The 26,251-nt window shown below is 45.8% G+C and overlaps 1 protein-coding gene across 4 annotated transcripts in view; it reads right to left on the bottom strand.

The window, feature by feature from the left end:
• Positions 1-650: 650 nt before the first annotated feature.
• LOC146658747 (teashirt homolog 1-like) overlaps positions 651-26,251 on the bottom strand; it is a 36,761-nt gene continuing 11,160 nt past the window's right edge. For 2 of the 4 annotated variants that reach the window (XM_085422466.1, XM_085422465.1), the window contains exon 3: positions 655-6,171. In XM_085422466.1, the coding sequence (XP_085278592.1) occupies positions 2,633-6,171 (3,539 nt within the window). In that variant the 3' untranslated portion in view covers positions 655-2,632. The other 2 variants (XM_085422464.1, XR_014913749.1) reach the window with 2 other exon arrangements.

Raw genomic sequence — 26,251 nt, 5'->3', positions numbered from 1 at the left:
GTGTGACTGACTCAGCTGACACAAGACATGTTGTGAGTGTGAGGAATGGAAGTCATAACACTGCAGCATGGCTTCATCCATACAAAGGCTGGTACTGTAAGTACTCTATCAGAAACCTGAGACATGAGGGCGAAATGAGAGATCGGATTCCTGATGCAGACGCTTCACCTGCGGGACTGCCCGGAGAAGAAAACCCCAAAGCTTGTTGATACCTTTGGCTGGGGGTCACACAGAGGTCGTGGCCCCTAATAAATCTCCTTTCAGCTTTCACACCGGCTGAATACTGAGGCAGTTCTATAAATTTAATAAAGCTGGATGTGAAACATAACAAAAGTCAACTGCGCGCACACACACACATACAAAAACAAAACAAAACTAAAACACAAAACTGATGACACAGAAGCTGTGTGATTTGTCCAAAACAGTAATTACGAAATATCTGAAAATGATCAGTAAAGTGGAACGAGAAACTGCAACAACTTCCACTATATCTGACTAACAATTTAAAAAACACACACAAAAAAGCCTGTATTCAGTGATAAGTGACACTTCATCAAAAAAAAATACAGTTGGACAAATCAACCAAAAAATGTGTACATGTGCTAAAATAGTAGCATTTATTGCACACATGTATTCAATTTGGTTGTGATTAATGTGACACAGGCCGCAGATTCACCCATAGCGTCTCAAGAATCACATAAAATGTATTATTCAGTTTTGATTATAGGCTCCCTATTGCCCCTTTTTTTTTTTAAACTTAAGCAGAACAGACAGCCATCTGATTTTGCTCCAAGAAGACACGCAAAAAATACACTGCCGTCATTAATACAACACTGATTCTTTCAGAACGTCCCTCCGAAGGCCAGTCACAAGCCTAGCATGGGTTTCTTACTGTACAATAGGCACCCTTACAGGCTTATCATCCCCGTCATCTTCATCATTATAATCATTGGTGGTATGATGCGGCTCAGTCATCAGTTGTAAGTATGACACCAGTGACTTTTATTTTGTCTAACAATTTGGGAAAAACATAAAAGCAGGCCTGTTACAGAACACAGAATATGTACCAGCAGCGAGACGTTTCGAATCTCACCTCCAGTTTGCTAAGAATAGCCCCTAGAGGAAATCCTGTTACACTGGGTTAGGATTTGACATGGGTGTACACACTTGACTTTGCTCGAGAGCAAATTCTACAAAGCCGAGTTTTTACATTTTGAGTTTGGTGCACCGCCATGACAAAAGAACACACAACCACAAAAATCTGACTGTTAACAACTGCTTTGGGGTTTATTTTACAATTCAGAGAGAGAGAGAGAGAGAGAGAGAGAGAGAAAAGAAAAATGAAACAAACTAATCGGTGCTAAAAAGTCGTGGTTTTTTTTCTTTCTTTACAATATTGTCGATAAAACATTGAAATGTATAGTCATTGTGCATCGCTTATTTATTTTCCACACCATTTCATGCATCAAGTTGGATGCAAGTAATAATTAAAATCATTTCTGTAAACCAAGCCAAAGAAGCTAAATTTGTATTTTTCTTTAAAAAAAAGGTCATTTCGTAGCTCTACAGCATATATCTATGTACACCATCTGTTTTTATTTTTTAGCTTTTTCTTTTTGTATATAAAAATGACAATATAAAAGTTCAAGAATGCACACACCTTAAGATACAAACAATTTTGAGCCGTTTTTCAAATGGTAAGATATGTCTCATGGAGTACTGACATTTCACTGGTAATCATTTACACGTGACGGACTGTTCTCTTTACAGCTGAATAAAGCGACACAGTTTAGAAAGAGAAAAGTTGTAACAAACCATACACCTGGAAAATTGCTATGAGGTGATACTTCACAACAAGGAAAAAGTTTCTGCAGCAAACTTGCATACCGATGGCCGTTCATTTCCACTGATTAACTCAGAACCAGAAGCAGCATTTCACTTTTTCCAAATGTTCATGTGATCTTTTTTTTCCCTCTTTTTTACACTGACAGATTTATGAGCAGGCCATTCATCATCAAAAACATTGCCGTGACAGAAACCCAAGAAGGAAAGAGGGGCGGGGTGGGGGTGGGGTGATAATCCTTGATCTTTTAAAATCTGATTTTGACAAATGCAAGATATTTCAAAACATGTTCTCTTTACAAATTCAACTGTCTAAGGTGCTACTTCAGTCTTTCGGGGTATTCTTTCATTCTTTTGGTGTATACATTGAATTTTCCACCTTCTTCATATCAAGTAATATACAGTTATCTTTTCCACCAATTCTGTCCACTCGCCACTTTTACCGTTGAAGCAGTAGTTGTATTTTTGCCATGAAAAGATTAAAATATCGTGTTTAACCTTGATTCACTAAAATACATGCACAGATCAGACAAATAGCATATAAATATATTACAAAATAAGTGTAAAAAAGCTTGGCAAAACAAAAACAAATTGACATGAAAAGACATGGTCCAGTCAGGCAGTTATCACAAAAAAAAAATTCATAATAATAAGACTTGATTTTTATTTTTATTTTTCTGGCGGCTCAGTTCGGCCCAGTGCAGTAACTGTGAACAACGTCATTTTTAGTGCAATGAAAATCGAGTCAGTTCCACAGCTGTCAGTCTTTACTCTCAGCTCGAGACATTGTTTAAACCTTCTCCATTTTGTCTAGCTTCTCCAGTTTCTCCAAAGCGGTGACAAACACCAGGTGGTCCTCTGGAGACTTGCCATGGGTCTTGCTGAGGTGCAGTTTGACTGCGTGTTTGCTGACGAATGTCCGATTGCAAAGTCTGCACTGGTACACGGAGCCTGTGTCGTCCTCTGGCGTGGTCAAGGCTGACAGGGGGCTGCCGAATATCATTTTGTCTGTGATCACCTTCGAGGCAGCCTGCTGCTCCCGTAGGTGCTCAGCTGACAGTTTGGACAGGTCCTTCAAGCTGAAGCCCAGGTGAGACTCCAGGTGGCTGATGTAGGAGGAGGGAGTCCTGAACTGAGAGGCACAGTCACCACAGAGGAACACGGGCTGGCACGAGTCCATGTTCTTGAGAAACTTGGTGCCCCCAGTTCGTCTCAGCTGGTACTTGACATTAGCCAGCCAGTGGGATATGGTAGTCATGGAGAGGCCCGTGAATTTACAGATGTGGACCCTTTCCTGAGGGCCCAGGTCGGTCATGGCGTAGCGGCCCTCTGGGGTCTCCCTCAGGCTAGACGCAAACTGTGCCTGCAGAATGAGGAGATGCTGGGGATTCCAGTTTGACTGTCTCCCTTTCCTCTTCTGCACTGGGGAGAGGTCCTCGAGGGCATCCTCAAACGCGCTGCCATCAGCGTCCGACTTCTCTGAGATGGAGGAGGGAGTTGAAGATTTGGGCGTAAGTCTCCCGGTGAGGTTCTTTACCATGTCTGAAATGTCCATCAGAGCGTTCTCTCTCAGGGGTGAGGAGACTGTGTCAGGGAGGGAAATAAGGGGTTTGTTACCATTTACGCTACTGTTGGTCAAAAGTGCACTGCTGCTTTTGTTGTTGTTGTTGTTGTTGCTATTAGTGGCGGACTTATTTTTACTCAGGTCTATGGGCTGGTCATTATTTTCATACAGCTGGTAGTGGTTGACGGGCTCAGCTGGCTTGCCCTGAAGAGTTGGGTTGAAAGCTGGCTTTTCCATCATGCTGTTGCTGATTTTGTAAAGCATAGACAGTGGATCTGCTGCGGGACTTACTGGTTTTGAGGCTTTCCCCAGGTGTGTGTTCATGATTGATTGGAGTGCGCTAAGAGGGTTGATGAAAGGACTTTCAGGTGAGTGATCGGTGATGATGCCAAGACTGTTTCCGTTAGTTACTGGGGATTGGCACGTCTCAGAACCATTCTTTGAATGGTTGCTGTGGCTATCTACTAGGCTCTCTTTGGGCTCCTTCTTGCAGATAAGCTCTGAATCTACACTGCCCGGGCTGCTACTTCTCATACCAGATGGTTTACCTACAGAAAAGTCATTTGGAGATGCCAAATGCTCTCGCTGTTCTCTCAGTGCAGGGGAAGGGGATTTTCCCAGCGATGGTTGTCGGCATCGTTCCAGGCTCACCATCTTCTCCTCCTTTTCTTTCTTCACAGTGGCAGCTTTTCCTGTCACTTTCTCCACGAGCTCCTCCATGGCGGTGACATTGCTCCTTAGGGGAGTAGGAGAGGAAGGGCTCCGAGGTGAGTGGATGACTGAGTTGGGGTCGCTCACAAGACTTCGTAGACCACTGTTAAACATTGGCTGCATCTGAACACTCTGGACAGTCGGGGGTAGAACAGTAGCTGAGCTTTTCACGGCACCCTGCAGCTGGTAGGCCGCATGAATGCTAGGGTAGCCACCCCAGGTGGGCGTGCCTGTCTGAGCCTTGCTGATAGCACTAGATACTGTGTTCTCAAGGGATTTGAGAATATCTAAACCCTCTTTAGGGGTCTCCTCCAGGTCTTCTTCTCTAAGGTATTTATACGAGGTGGTGTCAGTCTCAGATTTCTCACCTGAGTCGTCTTTCTCTTCCTTGATTTTTTTCTCCACTTGCTCGCCTCCTTCGACTTTTTCATCCTCACCCGCTTCCCTCTTTTCCTCTGAGCCAGAGGATAGTGCAGGAGACACTGGCTGGGACTTAACCGTACTGGGAACAGGGAGTCTGGTGGTGGTTGGCGGTAATGGGATAGACTGAATCTTTTCTTCCACCACTGGATCAAAGACTAGCTGCTTGCCCTTTTTGGAAGCAGAATTTGTGACCTTCAAAAAGTGACCTGTAACCATCATGTGGGCAGTCAGCTGCTGCAATGTATCATGGGAGCTCCCGCACTCCATGCATTTTAGAATCTGTGCTTTGCGAGCTTCAAACTGCCATGTGTAGCTGGCACCATTCTGGTAGCCATAGCGGTTGTTTGGCGTAACATAGGGGTTAGCTGCAGCTTTTGTGTCTTTGCCAACATCCCCAAGAGAGACACTGCCACCACCACTACCAGCATGGATAGAGTCTGGGGAGCATGGAGAGACTATAGCATCTTGGATAGCACGTTTTTTAGCTGAAGTGGGCACCAGTTTAGTGGCCAAGGCTGGCACTGGTTCTTTGAGAGGCACTTTCTGGTAATGCTTGGTCTTGATCATATGAACGCTGAGATCTTGTAGAGATTCAAATGAGTGGCCACAGTACATGCATTTCAGAACTTTCTGGGCGTCCTCTTTCCCCTCCATTTCCATCAAGGAACGCTTACGTGGTTTGGACCAGCGCTTTCCCTGATCTTCCTCTTTGTCTTTGTTGTCATCTCGATAGTGGCCCGTCTCATTCATGTGGACCGTCAAACCCACCAGTGTGTCATAGGCAGCACTGCAGTCTTTGCAGCGGAACTTGCTCGCACCAGTAAAAACAGAGCCATACAGCTTGTTGTTCTGTCGGTAGAGCTGCACTGTGCTGAAGAGGCTAGGCTCTGGTAAAAGGTGATAGGGGGTCTGCTGAAGTGTTTTGGCAAGTGCTGCCTGATGCCAGTCATAGGCTACACCACTACCATTACTGGCAGCAGCACTGCTGCTCCCACTGCTGCTGGTTGCACTGTGGCTGCTAACAGAGCTAGCTGCTGTGCCATTTGTACTGCCACTTGCGCTCCCTGTGTGGTTGACAGTGGTGCTGGAGGTCTTGCCGTTATGGTGACTGCTAGCCATGTTGACCCCACTGCTTTTATTTATGGTTGTAGTTGTGGCCACAGAGGCAGTAGAGGCAGGCTCTGGACTAGTGAGGGCACTGTTGACACTGCCAGCTGCAGCAGGCTTAGATTTCATGATGTCCATTGTGATGCTAGACCAAGAGGCATCTGAGATGAGGTTTGCATAGACGGCCTTCATCTGTGCCAGGCTGTCCTGGAAAGAGAGGCCGTTGTTGGGACGGAAGGGAAAAGCTGAGCCCTCCCTCTCCTGACCATCCCTGGAAGAGGTGCTCTTGAAGTCTGCAAGTCGGTCGCTAGCATCACTAAGCGGAGACCCGTATCCAGCGTCAGGGTTAGTGCCATTGCTGAGTGGGGAGTCTCTGTAGCTAGGTGGTCGGCCCCCATCCACGTCTTCTTCTTCCTCGTTGCAGAGGAACTCAGTGTCCTGGCCGTCTAATGAGAGGCCGTCATCTTGCAGGTGCTCTTCCTCATCGTGAGCAGCTGCCTTAAGCTCGTCCTCGGGCATGTACGCTGGAGTACAGAGAGACAGCAAGAGAGGGGAGATAAAAATGGAGGGGGGGAGAAGAAAAGAGGTCAGCTCAGTGAAATTAAAGATTTACAGCACACTAACAGGACCACTGTCAAAATAACATGGAATGAATGCTCAATGGTGGGAAATGCAGGCTTTTATTCTCACCCAATGTGAGTGTGCGTATATGTCTGCATGCATGCATGACTTTGTGTGTACTTTGCACACATGTGTCTCTGAAAGCCAGTGGTGAAAAAAACCTCCAAGGGAAAAATAAATCACTGAGCTTCTGACAGTTGTCCTTTTCCTTCCCAACTATCTATTCCTCCACACATGCCTCATGTTCCCCAGGAAATGACTGGCTGTTTGGCCTTGTTAGCCAGCTGCATGCTTACATGTTCAGCTCCCTCCCTTCTCTTTCTTTCTCACTTTTCCAAGCCTGTACTGCATCTCACTCATCTAGTCCATGAAGCCTAGCTCCTCTCCCATTCAAGTTATTCGACTGGAGAGGGACAGAAGAAAAAAATTACCACTTTGGAGATATCACAGTTTTCCTAACCCACTCCAATTAGCTGACGGTCACTGTGCTACTATGCAGGAACTGGAAAAACAATGCTCTCTGGTTTGAGAGCGATACAAATGCAACCAGTTTATATATTTGCACTCCAGCTGTTCGATGATCCACAACAACACGGACAATGTCTTAAAAAGACAAATTAAAACAGGAAGGCAAACACTCGATTAAAGAAAAAAAGCCAAGCGGAAACAGAACTAAGATGTAACAGGTTTCAAGGAGAAAAAAAAACGTAAAAACAAACGAGATTGAAAGACAGACTACGTGCATTTGGAGGCGTGCATTTTTGTGAGTGTGTGTGTGCATGCAAAGAAAGGCACAGTAAGCATTAGCAAGCTGCGCAGACAGGAGATGGTTAGGGGGAGAATAAGTGAATGAGTAGAAGACGTGGGAGAGAAAGAAAAAGTGAGCAGGAGGCGGTGGGTTTGTTAGGTGGGGAGAGGCGGAATGAGAGGGGAAAAAAGGGAGAAAGAAGAGGGTGAGTGAGGCAGGGAGACAGGAGAGACGGCCCCCTAGCTTCTTCCTTTATCTCCTTCCTGCATGGTGAGATGTGTGTCCTACATGCCAGTATCAGTCTCTCCCGATGAAACAGATGTGCTGTCAACTTCAAACGGCACGCTAACCTGTCATATCATAATCTAAGTGGACATAATACCTGATATATATACACTGGCACCATTTACTGCTGCCTGAGAGGAGATGGGTGGAGGGTGGAGGGTGGTGGGTGGCGGCGGGGAGGAGGTGAGCAGCTGCACCATCAACTGTGAGTATGTGATGATGTGCATGTGCGTACGTGTGAGTGCCTCCGTAAGTGCCTGTTTGCGATTGCGACTCCGCACGCATGCTCACCTTCCGTGCCCATGTGTGTACTTTATGCATTTTTCCCCCCCCACTCGTACACATTTGCTCTTACAGCGCGAACCTGAACCCACCGACCATAATATTGCCTATAAGTCTGAGTTCGCTGTGTGCTACTGATACACCCTTCTCCAAATGAGCAACATACTCCCCTAACGCCTGACAGGATTTCTGTGAAATGAGAGCACTACAGGAGAACCTGGCTGCGCTTCAATCCCACTGACAGACTGAGACCGAGACAGTTTCTAAAACTCCTGAAAATCCCTAACACAGCAGATTAGCATTATGTGCTGTACTCTCTACAACACATCTGCAGAGTGTCTTCTGCTACAGTGCCTTCCCTCTCACTAACCCGCTTCCAAAAGAGGAGGCTATCAATACATATCAGCCTTTTTAATATACAAAGCATCCTGCAGAACGGCTATCCATTCTTCTCAAGCACACAGGAACGGCGCAAGCATACAGTAGGAATTACCTATGTAAATCACTCACATCAGCTGCAGCCAAAAAAAACAGCTAGCTGGCAGTGTTCAATAAGTAGACACGCAGATACACAGACAGCAGGAATGAGAAGCAGCAGATCAGAAATATCCCTGGGTGAGTGACAAAACACAGACTGCAGCAGGGAGGGGCTTCGAACGATGAGCAGGTCGCCAGGGAACCCTTTGACGATCCCTGTCAATCAATTCCTGTCCTGCCATGTTGTCATGGAAACAACAAAGAGGGAGATATCAAAAGCCCACAGACAAAAGACTGGCAGAGACAGACATCTGTAAAAATCACAGGCAGCAAGTGGACGGCTTCGCAAGCCATAAACGTACAACGTTCGTGATGAAACTTGAGTCTGAAATAAATGATCTCTCCGTCTGTTTTGAGATGCTGCATGAATTCTGACAGGATGCTAAAACCCAACAAATATTAGAAGCTACGCATCAACTCAATCACCCGCAACTTGAAGAAGTGCGATTGTGACTGGCGGCCAGATTAAGCCCCTTCTCTTCTCCTGGATGCACATATGCAGAGCAACACCAGCAGCAAGGGGCGGGCCCGGGAAGGGCTGGCGTGCCGTCCCTGGCGGTTTGGTTTGCCGAGTGGGTGATGGCTGTGAGCAGGGCCATCTGCACGGGCGCCAAAGCGCCTGTCACTTTTGCTCGGGGACGTGCCGCCATCAAGGAGACAGGCGGCAGTGCGGCCAGGATAGGACTGCAGACTCACTGTCACAAGCAGCAGCAATCAAGCCCGCCACCAGCCACGCCAGATCACCAGCAACAACAACAACAGCAACAACACGGGGAAAGGAAGCAAGACTTATCCACCCAGTGTCTCTGATCTCCTGGTACCTGCTCAGAGGGTTAATGTAGCGCTAACAAAAAGGCTTATAAAATTTGTAAAGTAGCAAAATGGGTTTGTAGAAGCCCCTTTAAGTGTTGTAAAGAGCTCTTTGAAAAATGCATAATGCACAAATAGATTGACATACACACTTAATAGAGCTGTAATGCATGCATTATCAAAGGTTTTCAAGTCTCTGGTTACCAAATACACTTTGGAACACAGACCCTTATTTGATTAGAGATAAGAGCTTTAAAAGAGCTCAAGTATGTGTTTTGTTCCCATCTGCCTCATTTATTATTATTCATATTTAAATGAGATAGTTCCTGAAGGACTACCCAACTAATGCACCCATGAAGCACCCTTGATTCTAACTTCTGCCTAATATGTAAAGATTGCAGAGCGCCGTGCGCCATTACAGATGTTTGCTATCGCAATCCGTGATCAAGTTTGTGCGTTTAACGCGAGCACTCAGGGACCACACCAGAAACGAGTCTGTGCAGTGCCCTGTTATGTTTGATATCATGTTTTCTGATGAAAAGTCTGCGGTGAACGCCCTGCCTGCTGCCTCAACACAACACTGGGCCTCACAGCGAGACAGAGCGATGGACCTATGTACAGATCATCTCTTAAACATTTTCTCCGTCTACACGCAGCGTAACTTTTTGTGTGTGTGTGTGTGTGTGTGTGTGTGTGTGCATGACTTTTGTAAATGATAGCAAATGAAATACAACCAGCGGGATACGTCAGCTTTTTTGGCGAGGAGCAGAGCAGAAACATATCACTCCTTTTCAAAACTTTGTATCTTTCTCCGCCCTACCCATTTTTTCCTTTTTTTTTGCTTTCTCCTTTTTCTTTGCTGCGAGTCTGCTGGTTGTTAAATCAATAAAACTCTCTGTCAGGCTCGCAGAGCTTCACCATTTGGCCGCTGTCAAAGCCAAACAAACCAGATAAGAAAGGCAGAAAGGCGATGAAACGAGCGAGAGAGAGGCAGAGGGGGGGGGGGGCAAGAAGGGGATGAAACCAGTCAGCCTCCCCTCGCCACCACCTCCGTTTCACCAGCAATCCCTCCTTCTATTTATTTACACACATTTCTTTATTTATTTGATGTGAGTTTGGGAAGAGGGGGCAATCACGGCAGTCATTTGCGGCACTAATGTCCAATCATGGGGCCCTTCACTCATGTGATTTAGGCAGTGCAGGAGTGGGGTTCGCGGCGCAGAATGGTGCGAGGAGGGTGTAGAAGGCGGCGGTGAGGTGGGGGGCAGAGGCCGTTTAGGCCGGCCCCTAATAGGAAACTGGCAGTCTTATTCCTTCCCCAGATTCTGTTTGTCACCCCGCTCTCCATTACGTGCCTCCCAAGCCTGATGGCTTTGGACAGGAGCTGATCAAAAAGCCATCGCTTGACCTACACGCCGTGGCAGAACGAGACTCACGTCCTGCGCAGGGAGAGGAGAAGATGAGACAGAAGAGGAGAAGGAGGGGTGTATGTCAGTGCGTGGTGCAGAGCTGGAGAAAGAGGGAGGGTGATAGCTCTCGGACCGGGACAAGAGGGCTGTAAATAAAATGACATTATTATTTCCTCTGTCCCGTCATGTAGAAAAGCCAATTATGGTAATGCTGCTGCCAGCGTGTCAGAGGGAATGCTGGGATGTGCTTCCTGTGAAGCGGCTAACATGAGAGCAATGCCCTGATCAGGAACACAGGCCTCAGTTTGACAAGATACTGAACAGATAGGAAGAACAAGAAATAGCGAGGGACAAGGGAGAGAGAAAGCGAGAGGGGTAAGGCCTTGTTTGCTTAATAGATAAATATTAATACACCTGGATGGATTGAGGACCTATAGTCATCTATTCACTTTCAAATAGTTCACTTTCAACGAGGTGTAGAAAGTAACAAAATAAACACCAGTGAGGAGGTGTGTCATACAGAATCTTATTAAGTTCAGCTTGGTGATGTGAAAATGATAGAGATGCCTGAGAGAAGTTATCGACCCCAAAAGTTCATGAATTATATTCTGTCACACCTCAAAATTTGACGAGATGAATTATGCAAAGGCGACGGTGAAAGAGCCGGATATTGAGGGTGAAGGCGATCATTTACTTTAGAAGCTAATTCGTTCTCATCTCATCTCAGGCTTCTCCACGGTATCCCGTTCTTAAAAATTCCTCCCGCGCTTGATAGGGGTTCTCTCCTTAAAATAATTCCTCAGCTACCTTTCTCCTTTAACTCTCATCCATTAGCCCTTCTTTCTCTTTTTCTCCCACCCTCCTCCTCTTCCTCCTCCCCTCTCCGGCTTTGCTCACACGCCCACATGGGCCCCTCCCAAGCGGAATAATGGGAGCATATGGCCTAGGCAGCACCTACAGGGCCTTAAATAACTGCTGCAGCATTCCAGCTCGCTGTACCAATTTATCTCTCTCCCCCCCCCTCCCCCCCCTTCCTCTTTGCACCCCATTTCAAAACACTTCTAGCTTGAGTTGAGCTCAGCAGACAGCAGCGGATGGGACACGTTGTTCTTCAGACACATAGCAACATAATGGACTGACACAGAAAGTGGTGTAAAAGTGATTAAGCGTCGTGCGCACGGTACTGGTGTTGAAATCCAGTTTTATTGGCAGATATTCACTGGCCTTCTTAGCGATCATTTTGCACCGGCAAATACCTCAAGTCGTGTTGCGTTACGGTGAGCTAGTAGCATTATTTAAACTCACTGCAGTGATGCTTTAGATGGTGTTGTGTGTTGAGTGAGCTGAGTGTATACATATCAATGCTGGACCTTTATTTGCCAGTCTGTCCGTTTAAGTTCTTGGCCGACAGCTACTGAAAGCAAAGCATATGCTAGCTGGAAGTTGTAAGAGTTTCCTTTTGGTCTTTGAGAGAAAGGAGCTCAGGTTCAGTGAGTTTTGAAAGAATAAAAATGCATACAAAGCGTCCACTTAGTTGCCTAAATTCTGTTCACCTGATGAGATTACTGTCCTATAAATGTGGGGCTGAAGAGGCGCTAACCTGCTACAAGTCACACTCTCGTGTAAATATGTCCCGCAGAGTTCCTTCTATACGACCTTAAAAAGAATGATATATGGATTAATGGGCAGCTCGTGTTGGAGTGTTTATGCACACGAGTGCCATGTAAGTGCCTGGGCAGGTGTAATGTCTAAGTAGAGGGGCTGAATGTGTGCGCAAATGAGAGAGAGTGAGTGCGAAAGGTGCTGCTGTTTTATTTATAGAGCCAGCGCTATTTATACCCAACTCAAAGATCAGTTCAGAGAAGCTTGCTTGTGGGCCACAGCCAAGATCACTCTCCATTACGGTGCATGCTTAACACCAAAACACACACACGCACGTACACTCTCGCCTATATGCGAGGTGGGGCTGCGGTTGCCATCATATCTGCTTTGTACGTATACACACAGTAACAAAACAATGTGATTTAGTGCGCATACGGTACAGCCATGCATTCGTTCACAAAGGGGTGGATGAGGAAGGGGAGAGGGTGGGGGTGCACGGGGGTGAGCCCACACTGACTGACTGAGTGTTCTTCATGGAGTACAGCAGGCTTTAACATGCTCAGGGATCAATACAGTGAACCAGCGCCAATCGATTGCAATTCATCTGGCTATTTTTTTTTTTTTTTTACATTTCATTCTCACCCACTCACACTGCACGCTGAGCAGCAACCCTGCGAGGCAATACATAAATAAACATACACACATTTGCATACAGAAGAACACACACACACACACACCTGAGCCGCTGGAATGATGCCCCCCCCCCCACGGCCCCTTGCAAAAGCGTGTTCAATAAACCCGTATGGAATTTATTTATTTTTATTGAGCATATCAGCCCATCCTGGTCCTCTCTGCATAACAAGGCCTGTATAATTAAACCATAAATTTCAGTGCGCTCCTTTAATTACCACAGACAATGTCAGGAGGCAGCAGGGTAAACAAATGGCTTTGAAGTGAGCGAGGGAAAAAAAAAAAAAGGTTCGACACAGCAATGGAGAAGCTGTTCATTTTGGTGAGAATGTTGTTGCACTTGAAAAGGATGAAATGTTAAAAAGAGTGTACGTGCTCAGGGAGTACAGTATGTATTTTTTTTCCTCCCTCCTGCCTTTTCTAAGAATACTTTTGAGGGATGCAGTTTTGTCTCAGAGTGAAGGAAGAAACAATCAGCGCATTGCTGCAAGCATGACGACGTGCAAATATGTATGTCTGGATGAGCACAGTACACTTGCGACTACTAATAAACTGAGTAATGGAGTGGGTGTTTTGGGTGTGTGTGTGTGTGTTTGCATTTGTGCCTTTTTTAAGCCTCTTTTTCCCATGAACACACAGAAGATGCAGATGGTACGCTCGTGTTTATATGTAGTTTACGGGGAAGCCAAGTTTCTTGAGTATGACTGGAGACACCTTTACGGTCTTCAACAGCATACATCATATACAAATGTGTGTGTTTGTGTGTGTATTGTGCACACGTGTGTAAGCTTTAGGTCAATGTCAACACACAGACCTGTTTCTCAGCAGCTTAGCTAATTACACAAGAGCCCTGAAGGCCACTTAGAACAGGTTAGCTAATTAACAAACAGGCTGATTGCAGATTAATTGAGAGGTGTTCCTAATCTTCACCCCTAAATGCAATGACAAATGCTAACTGGCACTAATTAGGCTGGTATGGAGAGCTGAGAGTGGAGGCTGTATTTACAGTTACCGTGGCTCATATGGATGTGTGGCTTGTATCCAGCTGCCTCTTTCAGACCTGCCAACAGGTTAAAGCAAATGAAACTTTAGTGAAAGTACGAGGAGGCTAAGAGGTAGTGAAGACAGCTTCATCAGCAGCCTTTTTAGGCTGCAGTGCGATGTGGCCTCAGTATGCATGATACATTTATGGTATTTTCTGTGCGCAAGAGTAACTAATACATATTTGAATAGCTCACTTATATTAGAATGTGAATATTTACTTATTTGCAGAAAGAGAGGAAAATTGTTCAATACAACACTGTGCAAAATTGGTGGGACACAACGGATAACTATAGGCCACTGGCGCCTCTAAATGTGGAACACTGCATCCTGAATTATTATTACAACTGGCAGTAAATTTTTTTAAGTGCTGCTTTTTTTGCAGTCTCTGTGAAAGAGAAACATGTCCCACTTTACCTGTGGGGATAGTACTTTTGAAAACTCCCTCTCATATGTCTATTGAAAGCCTACTGTTAAGACTACACTATTTGCAGTTTGACCTTTCCCTGCGTGTGAGGATTGGTTCCCTCAGCTTCAGCATGAATGGCGCGCACAGAACATGAAACCTGAAACGGTGTCAACACAATGGGTTAAGGTGGATTACAAGGACAAAATAAAGAGAAATAGGACCCTCGGTGGGGATCTGAACCGGCACCCATCTGTGGATGATCACCTGCCAATAGAAAATGTACTTTATTCACAAGCCACACACACACAATCTTGCAATTTTCACAGCCACTAAAACTACTCCCCAAGGCCCGACTTCTTCTAACTTCCATCTGCCTAGAAAAATTTATCATTCAGTTCCCCTGTCTATCACACACACACACACACACACACACACACACACACACACACACACACACACACACACATACACACCTGTGCCTTTTAAGCTGCCCACCCTCCCCAAACATGCACACGCACTAAGTTTCCACCTGGACTCTTTCAACCTCTGACCCCACCCTCACTCCTTCTTATAATCCTTCTCTCCATCCATTGACTTCATTGCTTCCGTCTTTCTTTTGCAACACCTGCGCTTTTAAATCCCTACATCAGGATGGCCCATTTTACCTGAACAAACACACACACTGCCAGTAAACACACACAGAAGTACCTACACGTCCTTACCCAGATCCCAGGAAACACACACAAACGCAAGTATGTACAAACACACACACACGCACGCACACACACATGCACTGTCCCTGACAAGACAACAGCCAGCAGCAGCTGCTTCCATCTCCTAGCAACAGCCAGCCTGATAGATGACCCAACGATGGATAATTACCGTAAATCACCACAGCTCACACACTAAAGGAGAGAGAGGGGCAAGGGAGCTTAAGAAAGACTGAAAATGTAAGAGAGAGGGAAAGAGCGGTGATTGAGAGGGATCAGAACTCGAGGGCTTGGGGCTGGTCATGTGTGCACTAATGCACATTGATGAGCTCAAATTCATCTGCTTTTTAAAGCACACACACACAAACACACACACACACGTATACATTTAATTCAGACAACATGCTCTCCTACACACATGCAAAGGTGCTCACCGTATACATAAACGTGTGTGTGTGCAGCACACAAACACAGTCACACAGTGTCAGCGCTGTGGCTGTAATCTGAAACCACAGGCCCCACCTTCCTATAGAGGAGCTTGTCTGTCACAGGTTCCCATCTTTTTGCACAAAGGTGCCTATCAAAGGCCAGAGGGTGCTGTACAGTGAGTCTGCGCAGTGCTCTAGAGCACAGTTAGGAATGGAAACAGCAGGCTGCTGCTTAGAAACTCTGACAACATGATTGCCTTTGATTTGTTTGAGAAGTGTTTGATTTAAGATATTGACCAGATGGATGCCAAAAAGTTCTCCAAACATGCTCTTTTTTTCTTTTATTTGGAAGCGAATGTCTGATTTGAGAATCATTCCTATTTTTTTTAAAACCCTCTACCGACAATGATAAAGCAGATTTGCATAATGTCACATCCAACTACTGACATGCAGTCTGTATTCCATGAATTCTAAATATAGCAACATGACAAACTACCTCCAGAAGAACAAAGTTTACTCCAAATTATCAACAGATCTTCGATATGCACACGCAGCTGCTCCATTTACTTCCCCATCATTTTCAGCTCTCCCAGACATGCAATCTGTCCTTCTCTCTCTCCCTTCTTTCTTTCCTTGCTATTCTCCCCTCCTTCCCTCATTCCCCGACTCCCTCCCTGTGCGAGTCCTGGCTGCTGCAGACATTTGATCTGGCTGCCTTGTGATAGATTGACAGGTAATGAGGAGGTTGAAGGGGCGTTGGAGACAGGAGCAGGTGTTCAGCACAGTCTTTTTGGCCAGCACTAAGCTGCCATGTCCTTCACTGCTGCACCGCACCACTCCGTTTCCTCCTTCTCTCACTCCTTCTTTCCCTCCTTCTTTTCCTCCCTTCTTTCCAACATTCCCCCCCCCCCCCCCCCCTTCTCTTCCTTAGAGAAGAGGACTATGCAATCCATCACACGTTGACACGGTCGGACATAGACTGTCTTTATATGGGAAAAATGCATGGGCCGTGGAAATAAATAAAGAATAGAACATCGTGTCCCATGCTGGCAGCAGCAAACTAGGCCTCGGACTGATCACTCAAACTGTGCCGTGAGGATGAGACTGATTTGGAACATCCGCCTGTAGAGGAGACCAATAATGGCTTCTTATAGCAAAGCTGGCGCTGACATGACTTTTAATGCAAAAAAAAGTTTCCTTTGCAAAATAAAAATGCTTTTGTTTTTAGAAACACCAACATTTTCACATGATTCTAAAGTACATTTCAGAGGCAGACTGTTCAGAAACTCACAGGAGTAAATTTTAGGTATGTTAGTCACGTTATATTAAAAGAGGACTCCCTTACAAGCTTTACAGTACATAATGGTCTAACTCGACACCAATCGGAGGCAGATTTTGACCTGTTTCAGTCCTGCTGACACAGCAGAGCACCACTCTGCATCACACCACACAAGCTAAACAGGAGGATAGAGAAGAGAGAAATCTGATGAGTTGGGAGACGGAGCAGAAATCTGAGGACGAGGATGTGAATGGTTGCAGTAGAGACAGCTTTTTTTGGGTCCAACTGTTGAATTGCTACTTTGCTGCATTTATGTGTTGCACTGATTGAATTTAAAATGAGTTATTCTCAATGATCAAGAGCAACAAGAACATTTTGTGTTTAAGTTTAACCCCAAAATGACCTCAGCTTGCTGTAATTGTTCAGAATCAGGTAATATTTGACAGAAAGTCATTTGTGAAGCTTCTCTTGTGTCGGGCAATTTCCTGACATACGCAGACGCAGGATTTAAGGTAGAAATGAACGGTTGCACCTTTGAAACCACCTTAAATGCAGTAACAGAAACTTGAATTGTCGTCATGGGAGCCAACAGGCAGAGACAGCCAGAGGAAAAACAAGGCTTCAGGCTATAAATCCAACCCTCCAGTTTACTGCCCAACATTAAAGGACATGTCACCCTCCTAAATCAGATCACCAAGAGGAGACAGACGGGCTAAAATGGGGAGCATTTGCATGTTCAGTAAAACATTCCTAAGAGCTCAACAAAGTGCTTGACCACTTTCTTTTTGTTATATCCTGCAGTTAAAGATTGTTCATACAATTTGAGATACGTACAACGTGAAGGAGTCAACTAGCTTTCTGTCACGACACACCATTCTGAATGAAAGTAAAGATAGAAATATTTATCGAGCTTCTGTTTTTAATCAGCCTCCCTAAAGGTGGATTTAAACACTGAAACTAGCACTTGGTCTGGTGTCTGACCCACGTTTCTTCCTTTAAATCTACAAAAACAGCAGCTTCACCTGGACAATCTAACAGACAGTTTAATTATTTAATATAATGCCAGATAAGAGTGTGTGTAGAATTAAAGAGGAAGCCACCAGGCTTAAAATTAGCCTATCCCAATTGTCACCCTACTCAAAGAGAACCTGTTTTCTGAAAAAAAAGAAGTCATTGACGTGCAATCACATTCAAACACACTCGCCTGTCAGTTTATAACTCTCCTACTCTCACGCACTCACACACACACACGCACACATACAGACCAAACATCGGCCAACACACAAATAGACACCCACACATACACACTTTTTAAGCCCTTGCCTGGCATCAGCTGTCACACAACCTGTCTCAGAGAACTAAGCAGAGACAGACGCTGTCAACTTAGAGTGCCTCAAATGCCCACATCCACCCAGGCAGAGGAGAAATCAAGCCTGTCTCCCAGTATAATTTGCGCTAATCCTTCATGGGAGATAGTAAAGTCTATGGCATATCTGCCTAATAGCATCAGTCACCGGCAGGTTCTAATCTCATATTTAGACCCATTTCCATCACGGACTGACGACAAAAGCACCAGCACAAAGTGTGATTACCTTCTTATTTTTTTTACATTTCTGCATGACTTGACTCCTGATAATAGTTCGGTAGGGAGGTGGGAAGGGGTGAAAACACGAGAAGTAGAAACTTTGAGGTTCTTTTCTTCATGGAGGAAGAAGAAAGTCATTTCTACAGAAGACAGGTGGGCAGAAAAAATGGAGTAAAAGTAAGTGGCAAACTGTATCAGGAGAGAAAAAGTGGAGGTAAAGAGAGTGAAAACCTTTCAGTCAAGAGCCTGCCCAGACTCACACACGCTCACATTCACGTTAACACATCCTCATGCACGCACACACCCTTACAGACTCGAAGACACACACACACACGCACACACACACACTTCTTTTCAATGCGTTTACAACCTGTGGTGTTTGTCCTGCTCTACTGGCTGCTTTACCGCGTGCATTTGAATGCCGACTGGAGTGCATCCCTCTCTTTCAGACAGCGCCATAAAAGACGACACACACAATGAGGGCTCTTTTCAGCAGAGTGGGGCTGCCTGGGGGTAGGGAAGCACCTCCAAAACCGCCACAGCACTTCAACTCTCAAGGCACAATGAGGTGCTAAGCCTTGATGAATAATGAGAGATTATTCATAAAGATGACAAACAGAACAGAAACCAACTATACAAAGTGTTGCGATGAAAAGTCCTTTAGCTGCAGCTTTCCCTCCACAGAGTGTGTGTTGACTGTGGCCGAGTGTATTTGTGTGTGTCTCTAAGAGTGACCTGGCGAAAGGAGGGAGACAAAAAGAAGGGGAGGTAGCGCAAGGATCCTAATGAAGCCGTAAATCAGAGTCTGATGAGAACAGACTCTGAAGGAGGATCACATCAGTGGAGATCAATGCAGACAGCTACACACACACACGCACGCACACTGACGAGAATAGAGATGAGAAAAAGCCAGACGCAAACACATGCCAGCGTTCCCAAGTGTGGCAGACTTATGAAGGTAAAAGCAAGTACATGAGAATAAACACACCCATTCATTTCCAAACACACAAAATGACACACATACACACACACATACTCATCTAAAATCTATTAAACTCCCTCTAAGTTTAAAGCCCATCTTCCCCCAAGAACTCACCCGTGGGCTCAAGAGTCCCACCTCCTTGTTCAATCCTGCTCGTCTGAATAATATCTGCTGTGATGAATGGCGCCATAACTCTGATATCCACAATCAATCTCTGCTTTAAAGACACATTCATCTTGTGCAATGCTGAATGGATTTAGGGGTGGGGGTGGGGTGGGGGATGCAGATGAGAGGGTGGGGGGGGGGGGGGGGGTTGTAGGAGGTGGTTGGGTGCTTGCCTGACCTCCCAGAAGGAGGGTGGGTGGGGCTCGAGGGTGCTGATGGAAGGAAGAAGGGGAGTCAGGTTGGGAGGGCTGCACTGAGTGATGTGTGTCAGTTCACATCTGGCTACAAAAATAAATGAGGCTTATGAAGACAAATGAAAAGGGGCTGTCTCCCCAGTTCCCCCCCACCCACCCCACCGCCCTGACGCACACTCAAACTCAGACAGACAAGAAATGCACAGAGAGGGATGAAAAAAAAGGGGCGAAAAGACAAAGAGGAAGAAGCAAAACAGAAGAGCTGAGAAGAGACCGAGTGTATTCACCGATGTAATGACCTCACAAGGATAGTGATGAAGTTCTGGTGTCGATGAATGCATATGCTGCTTTAGTATGAGCTGAGTCATCCATGGGTGCCAAAAAAGCTATGGTGGTGTAGCGTATGCTGCCTGAAATGATTGTTTTATCATACAGTAGCTAAACTTGACTGCGCTCTTTGCACTAAAAAAAAAAAAGGGAAAACAAAGAAATTAAAACGGCCACTGTGTGAGTGCAAATTCTCAGCCCTGAACTCACACCTATGGCTGAGGATACAGAGGCGGGGGGAGGGGAAGTATTTAGCGGGCTGGGGGGCTTTTAAGAGTGAACTATCCATGACCTGTTAGAAGGGTCATCTGTCGGTGACACTGCCACTCAATATTCTTCTTAATGATGTACCACGTCTTTTAACCCCAGCAGACAAAGTAAGGAAACATTACACCGTCAGGAGGGCTCCCCCACGTCTTCTTCCTCCCTCCCCGCCCCATCTTTTTCCCCTCTCATTCACTCTCGCTGCTTTGCTCACCAAGTTGTAAGACCCAGAGTTGGATTTTTAATTATTAAAAAGAGAATTCCAGCCAGAGAGTTGTTCAGCTCTTTTTCAGGCTATATGATCTGCCAGGACCTGGCTGGAGTCTGCACAGTGAGCGCCATATACCCTGTTTAGTCTGGTTGTTGGAAAGCGAAAGTAAGCGCACAGGCACGGCTTTCAAAGTAGACACGTGCTGACAAGATACATCAAAACTGTATTTATCCGGACACCTTAGCATGCCTTAAAAATATCCTGTCACTTACTAACCAAAGAAAAAAAACTTTTACTTATTCGATGATTTAATGTTGATTTTACCGTATTTCTTCTCTTCAAAGAAAAAGTTTAATATACCACATAAAAACACACGAAAACAAGGCCTGCTCTAAGGCATCTAAACAGATGATGATGATAATCAGGCTCTGGCCTCTCTAAATACATAATATAACCTGATTGGAGGAAGGGAAGGGCACCCAGGTAAGATAGTTCATTGATTCGGGAAGTGGCTGCAATGGAGTTAACCCTAGCTGAGGTTATGATGGGGGTGGATGAAGGTTTGGGATGAAAGGTGAGATGATGATTGATGAGAGGAAGCAAGAAAAAGGAGTGCATGCAGTGAGGTAAGACATTAACGGAAGAAAGTAGTAGTAGAAAGGCATGCCACAACTGGACCGACACTGTTTGCTGTAGTAACCGACACATCAGCTACAACGGGCTTTCCTATGTACGAGCTGTTCTGCAGAGTAATGTGCCCTTAAACAGGCCCAGTGCGTTCAGTGCCGTGACCCCCGCGGACCTCCGACTGGGTCCCGAACAGCCAGAAAAGCTGTAATCTCTCTGTCAAACAACTCTTCAGTAGCAAGTATGGAGTGTGTTTGTGCATATAAATGTTTCCAGACTGCATCGACAATTTAAAAACGACAGCAAAAGAATGACACGGGGGAACCAGCTATTCCGTACGGAGGGTGCAATAATGACATTCAGAAAGATAAGGCGGGTTTTAAACACGTCAGAAAAACAAAGGTAAATATTAATAGCATCATTTAGTGAGAAATTTGTGAATGAATGTATAAAAATATCGGTAGATGTTGTCAAACCGCTTGTAAGTGTTTCTGAATACCCTCCCAACTTATTGAATATTTTAATTACCGGTATTCTTTCAGATTTTTTTTTTTCAAAAGTTGGCTTTGAAGATATAGCCAGCGCCTGCACTCAATGGGTCAGCCCTGCATACACAAACACACAATTGTATACACACACAAACACACACACACACGCACACGCACACAAACACACAAAGCGGCTGTGTGAGAGTAGAGGGAAGACAGAAACATTACAGGGCCCGTTTTTTTGGAACCAGGCAAAGTGAGTAAGGAGGGTGGAGGTGGTCGGGAGGGGAGGCAGGGAGAAGAGAAAACGAGGAGGAGAGTGAACAGCGGGGGCGGGCTGAAGGAGTAGAGATGAGGGAGGAAGGGAGGGAGGGAGGAAGGGAAGGAGGGTGGGTTGAGCGTTGGAATGAACTCTCTCAGGCTTTGTGGTGCACGTTTCCCAAGGCCCCCGCCTGGCCCCTTTGATAAATGACACATGTCATTCTGTCAGCTTGTGACACTGCAGCTGGGAGGCCCTGTGATGTATGGCTCTGCTGAAAAAGGAAATCAACTTTTTTCCCCTTCTCTCTCCCTCGCTCTCTCTCTCTCTCTTTCCTTCTGTCTCCCTCCCTCCTTTCCTCAGCCCAGCCTGAGTGCATGGCCCTTTTATATGAGGATTTAGGTTTCCTCTGGTCCAGTAAGCCCCCACCGCCACCCCCCAACACACACACATAGGCAGCGACAGACAGGCATGCATGCAGCCAGGTTGCGGCTGGTTTGTTCTCACGCAGACACACACAGACACACACACACACACACACAGATACACACAAGCGGTGACGCAGCTATTATGATCGTGTTCAAAGCCGTAACCTGAGGAAAAGAGGGCAACGCCACATTGGAGGTAGATCCAGGATTTATGGCTAAAAGCCGAGGAAGTAAACAAAGTGCGCACTTTTTAATAGGCAAGGGGGTGGGGGGGGGGGGGGGGGGGTGGGGGGGTAGCAAGATTCCGGTTGGGCAGGATGGCTGGTGTCTCCCACTGGGTCATCTGTCATCCATGTGTCTGACTGGGAGTACGAGCACACACAGCTCTGGAAATGTTGCGCATGCACGCACACTCCCACAGGAACTGGGATGAACTGAGAGAGGTCTGCCACACACACACACACACGCAGCGTTATACAGATGCATACAGTTTATATGCAAACAGATAAATATTCACACACGCCAAAAGACTTTTCAGAGCAAATGCTCGCACTATCAATCTTGAAATGGTGGAGAGAAAAAAAAAGAAAAAGAAAACAAAGACATGATGAGATTTTATTTCACAGGGCAAATGAGTCTAGCCAATGAGCTGCTCCCGTGAGGCCTGCCCTAGCCCTCCCTTCCTGGCAGATTAGCCTATCACGGCATCCTATTGACCTCTCTACTCCATGCACCGCCCACGCAATGGGTGAGCCAGCATAAAGACCAATCTCTCTTTCGCTTTTTCCCCCCTCTTGCATACACACTCCCTTACTCACACGCTCTCTAATCATATCCCAGTCTTCCTCTTCCTCACTCTCCCCCCTTCCAGTTTCTCTCTCTCTCTCTCTCTCTTTACACTCCTCCTCCCTTTCATTTCTCTCTCAACGGCTGACCTGTTATCAGTACACTGGAGATTTAACGGCCAAAAAAAAGAAAACAGCCGAGCGCGAGTCAGGCGTGGCGGAGGGACATTTCCCAGTGTCGCTTCTCAATCTTCATGTGCTTTCTCTCTTTCTCACACACACACCCAACCACCCACTACTGACTTGAAATCATCCAAATGTCTTCACTAGCATTTACTCCTTGCAGTCAGGTACAAAAAAAGAAAATACAAATCACGATGAGGTGATGGTTGTGTTAGTACGAAATCACAGGAATGAGGAGCAGGATCCAGGCCATTCATTGGGCTGCAACACACACTAATGAGTAAGAGTTCACTATGTGTTGCTATGGGGACTAGGGCTACTTTGACTAAAGGAGAGCAAAAGAGCCTGAAACACCGAAAGACAGGGAGAGGAGAAAGAGAAAGAAAACAGCATGAAAAGGAAGACGTTCGTGAGGATCCAATAGACAAAGGAGGGGAATAAAGAGTAGAGTCAGACATATTTAATAGATTTCCTTGCCACATATTAGAGGATGACCCATAAGGCAGGTCTAACACTGTGTACCAATTTCATCATCATGTGCTTATTGGAGAAATCAAACACAATGGTGTCATGAAAGGTAGCCGGATTTAACTTAATGTAGCGTTCTGATTGGATTACACAACAGGGCAACAATATTTTTAGCGTTCTTATTATTATCGTTGCTATTAATATTGGCTTATTGGCTTAGAGCATTTTAATAATGTGTAATTCTGGTTGAACCACAAAATTATTTACATTTTTTTTTCGGTGGCATGAAAATCGTCAAATTAATACCATGCAGCATTTTAAATACCAGCTATCTGTACCTCCCGGCAGCGAAACACTGATATCCTGCATAAAAAGGTTCATATCTCTTTGAACTTAAATAGAATATGAAGCCAGCCGAAAAGAGAGAAAAGAGAGCAAATAAGAACCTGCTTCGTTCGGACCGTGGCCACCTGGGGGTCACGACCTGCCTGCGACCCGGTCGGATGTGCACTCTGGCTGGGGTGGGAGTGTGTGCAGCAGAAGTGTTTGGAGAGGAGTTGGGGGGGCCGCTAAGCTGGAGCACGGACACACATTTATAAATGCCAGAAGGCCTTCATGATGCTGTCAACAGCACCAGTGCAGGAGGGGTGGGATGAAGGTCCACTGGTATAACCCCCCCTCCACGTTAACAGGCCGCCTCTGTGACCCCCACAGGATATTGCTATACACATGCAGACAACAAACACATGAAAACACCGCGCTGTTGCCACTGGAAGAAAATCCCTACCCCTGGAATAGTGCAGCCACTGTAAGCCATTTTGTTTTTGTTTAGTCTCCTCTTTGGACAAAGTTTGGCCTGAGTGGTTTGATTTTGTCTTTTAATCACAGCTGGAGGACAGGAAGAAAGAGGCACGAGGAAATGAAGTAAGGGATATGACAAGAGGGGCAGTGTGTGGAGGCAAGAATCCGGGAGAGCGTGTTGTTGCAAGCACATATAAAAAGCTAGCAACTTTGGACTCTGAGGTCAGTTGATAAACACGACATTGACAAGTCAGGAGCAAGGACGGGGGGGGGGGGGGGGGGGGGGGGGGGGGCAAAAATAAAAAAAAACCTCCAGTTTCCCTGATCTTTCTAATCTGAGCCAAGCATTCACCTCAATTAATCACTGGAATTGTTACACCATGGTAATACTGAAAACAATCTCCATGATCACACGCACAAACAAAATTTCAAATTGCTATCATCCATCTCACCTGCCCCTGTTAAAAGCACACAGCAAGGGGGGGGGGGGGGGGTGGACTGTGTATGTGTGTGTGTGTGTGTGTGTGTGTCGGGGGGGGGGGGTATAGATGGCTGAACCATTTGTTGGCTTCCTCCCCACCCCCGTTCCCATTCTAAAGGCCCGGCCAGCGAGATGATGGTGAAAAATTAACGGCAGGCAGCCAAACAAGTAAAAGCACCAGGGCGAAGGGATCAATGTGCGGCATCCATGGCGGGAGCAGCTATGTAAAACACTTGCCTTAAGTCAGCCGCATCCGGTTAATATTTAATCCCTCCATCCATCTCCACAAAGAGCGTTTCCCTTTTAGCTTTAGCTGCCGTTTACTTTGATTACACACAGCCGTTTGGGGGTGGCTGGGGCCGGGGCGGGGAGGAGGTAGCGGGGGCAAAGCAGGAACGATAAGAGAGAGCATGGTGGGGTGATTTGCATGGGGATGGAAAAATATTCTCAGGTTTGATAATCGCTCAGAGCAGTCTAGTGCCAGTGTGAGACAGCAGAGAGGAGGTAGGCCTGAAAGAAAGAGTGAAATAAACAGAGAAAGAAGAGAGAGAGAGGGAGAGGTGTTAGATCTGTGAGGATGAGGGGAGGAAATAGAGGTGATGCTGAATGAAGCTTAGGAAAAACAAAACAAAAAAAAACAAACCGAGTTTCACTCCGAGGGGGTTGCCTTATTTAAAACAAGAGATATGCAAATACAGCTAGGAGTAGCAAAATAACACTGATATTATCTTCCTCGGTTATTTTCTGTGGCAAATTATTTCTAGGGAGGAAATCCAAAACTGTAACTCCCAAGTGAACATGCAAATCCATCTGCGTATTCCTGGGGAGCCTTCGCCACTCGCTCTCATGTTGCTTCTTGCACGTTGCTGTTTTTGCTTCCCTCCTTTAACCGACTGAAGTTTCCCATGTTTATTCTGCACCGGTGCTGAAAACTGCACATTACAGAAGCCGAGCAGTAAACTACGCAGTGTCAACAGTGTTACGCATAGGCGTATAATAACTTCATATATATGCATGTAACGGTAAATTAGGTGATATGTAATTAGAAATAATGGCAAATGTAAAACTGAACTTTGCGTTTCGTGCTCTGCTACTTACTGTGCGCAGTCACCACTTGGCTGCCTGAAGCCTGTGCACATAATGCTTTCGATTAAACTTTACCAATTACCGAGGGAAATGACCTACATGCCGCTGCACTGATTTAAACCCTTAAAAATTGAGAAAATATGTCAAATGTGGAACACACGCCACTTAAATTTGAGGGTTTTTTTTGGGGGGGGGGGGGGGGGGGGGGGGTTGTTTGTTTTTTTTCCACTTTAATGCCAGAAGCCTGTCGACTCAAATGTGTTTGTCAGCCAGCGGGTTTACTGGAAGGAAGCCCTCAAGATGGGCAATGGCAACTGTTCATTTTCTCACTCGCTGACCTCAGCTCCCCAGTTTACAATGTGGAATAAAAAATGGGCCCGTGTTAGCCAAGAGCGCGAGGAACACGGAGGGAAGAAGAA

Source organism: Rhamphochromis longiceps, linkage group LG11 (assembly GCF_057381845.1).
Source record: "Rhamphochromis longiceps isolate RC_006_pf linkage group LG11, R_longiceps_female_GT1.1, whole genome shotgun sequence".
Taxonomy (NCBI): Eukaryota; Metazoa; Chordata; class Actinopteri; order Cichliformes; family Cichlidae; genus Rhamphochromis; species Rhamphochromis longiceps.
Note: the sequence above shows the minus strand (reverse complement) of the source record. Positions and strands in the feature narration are given on the sequence as shown.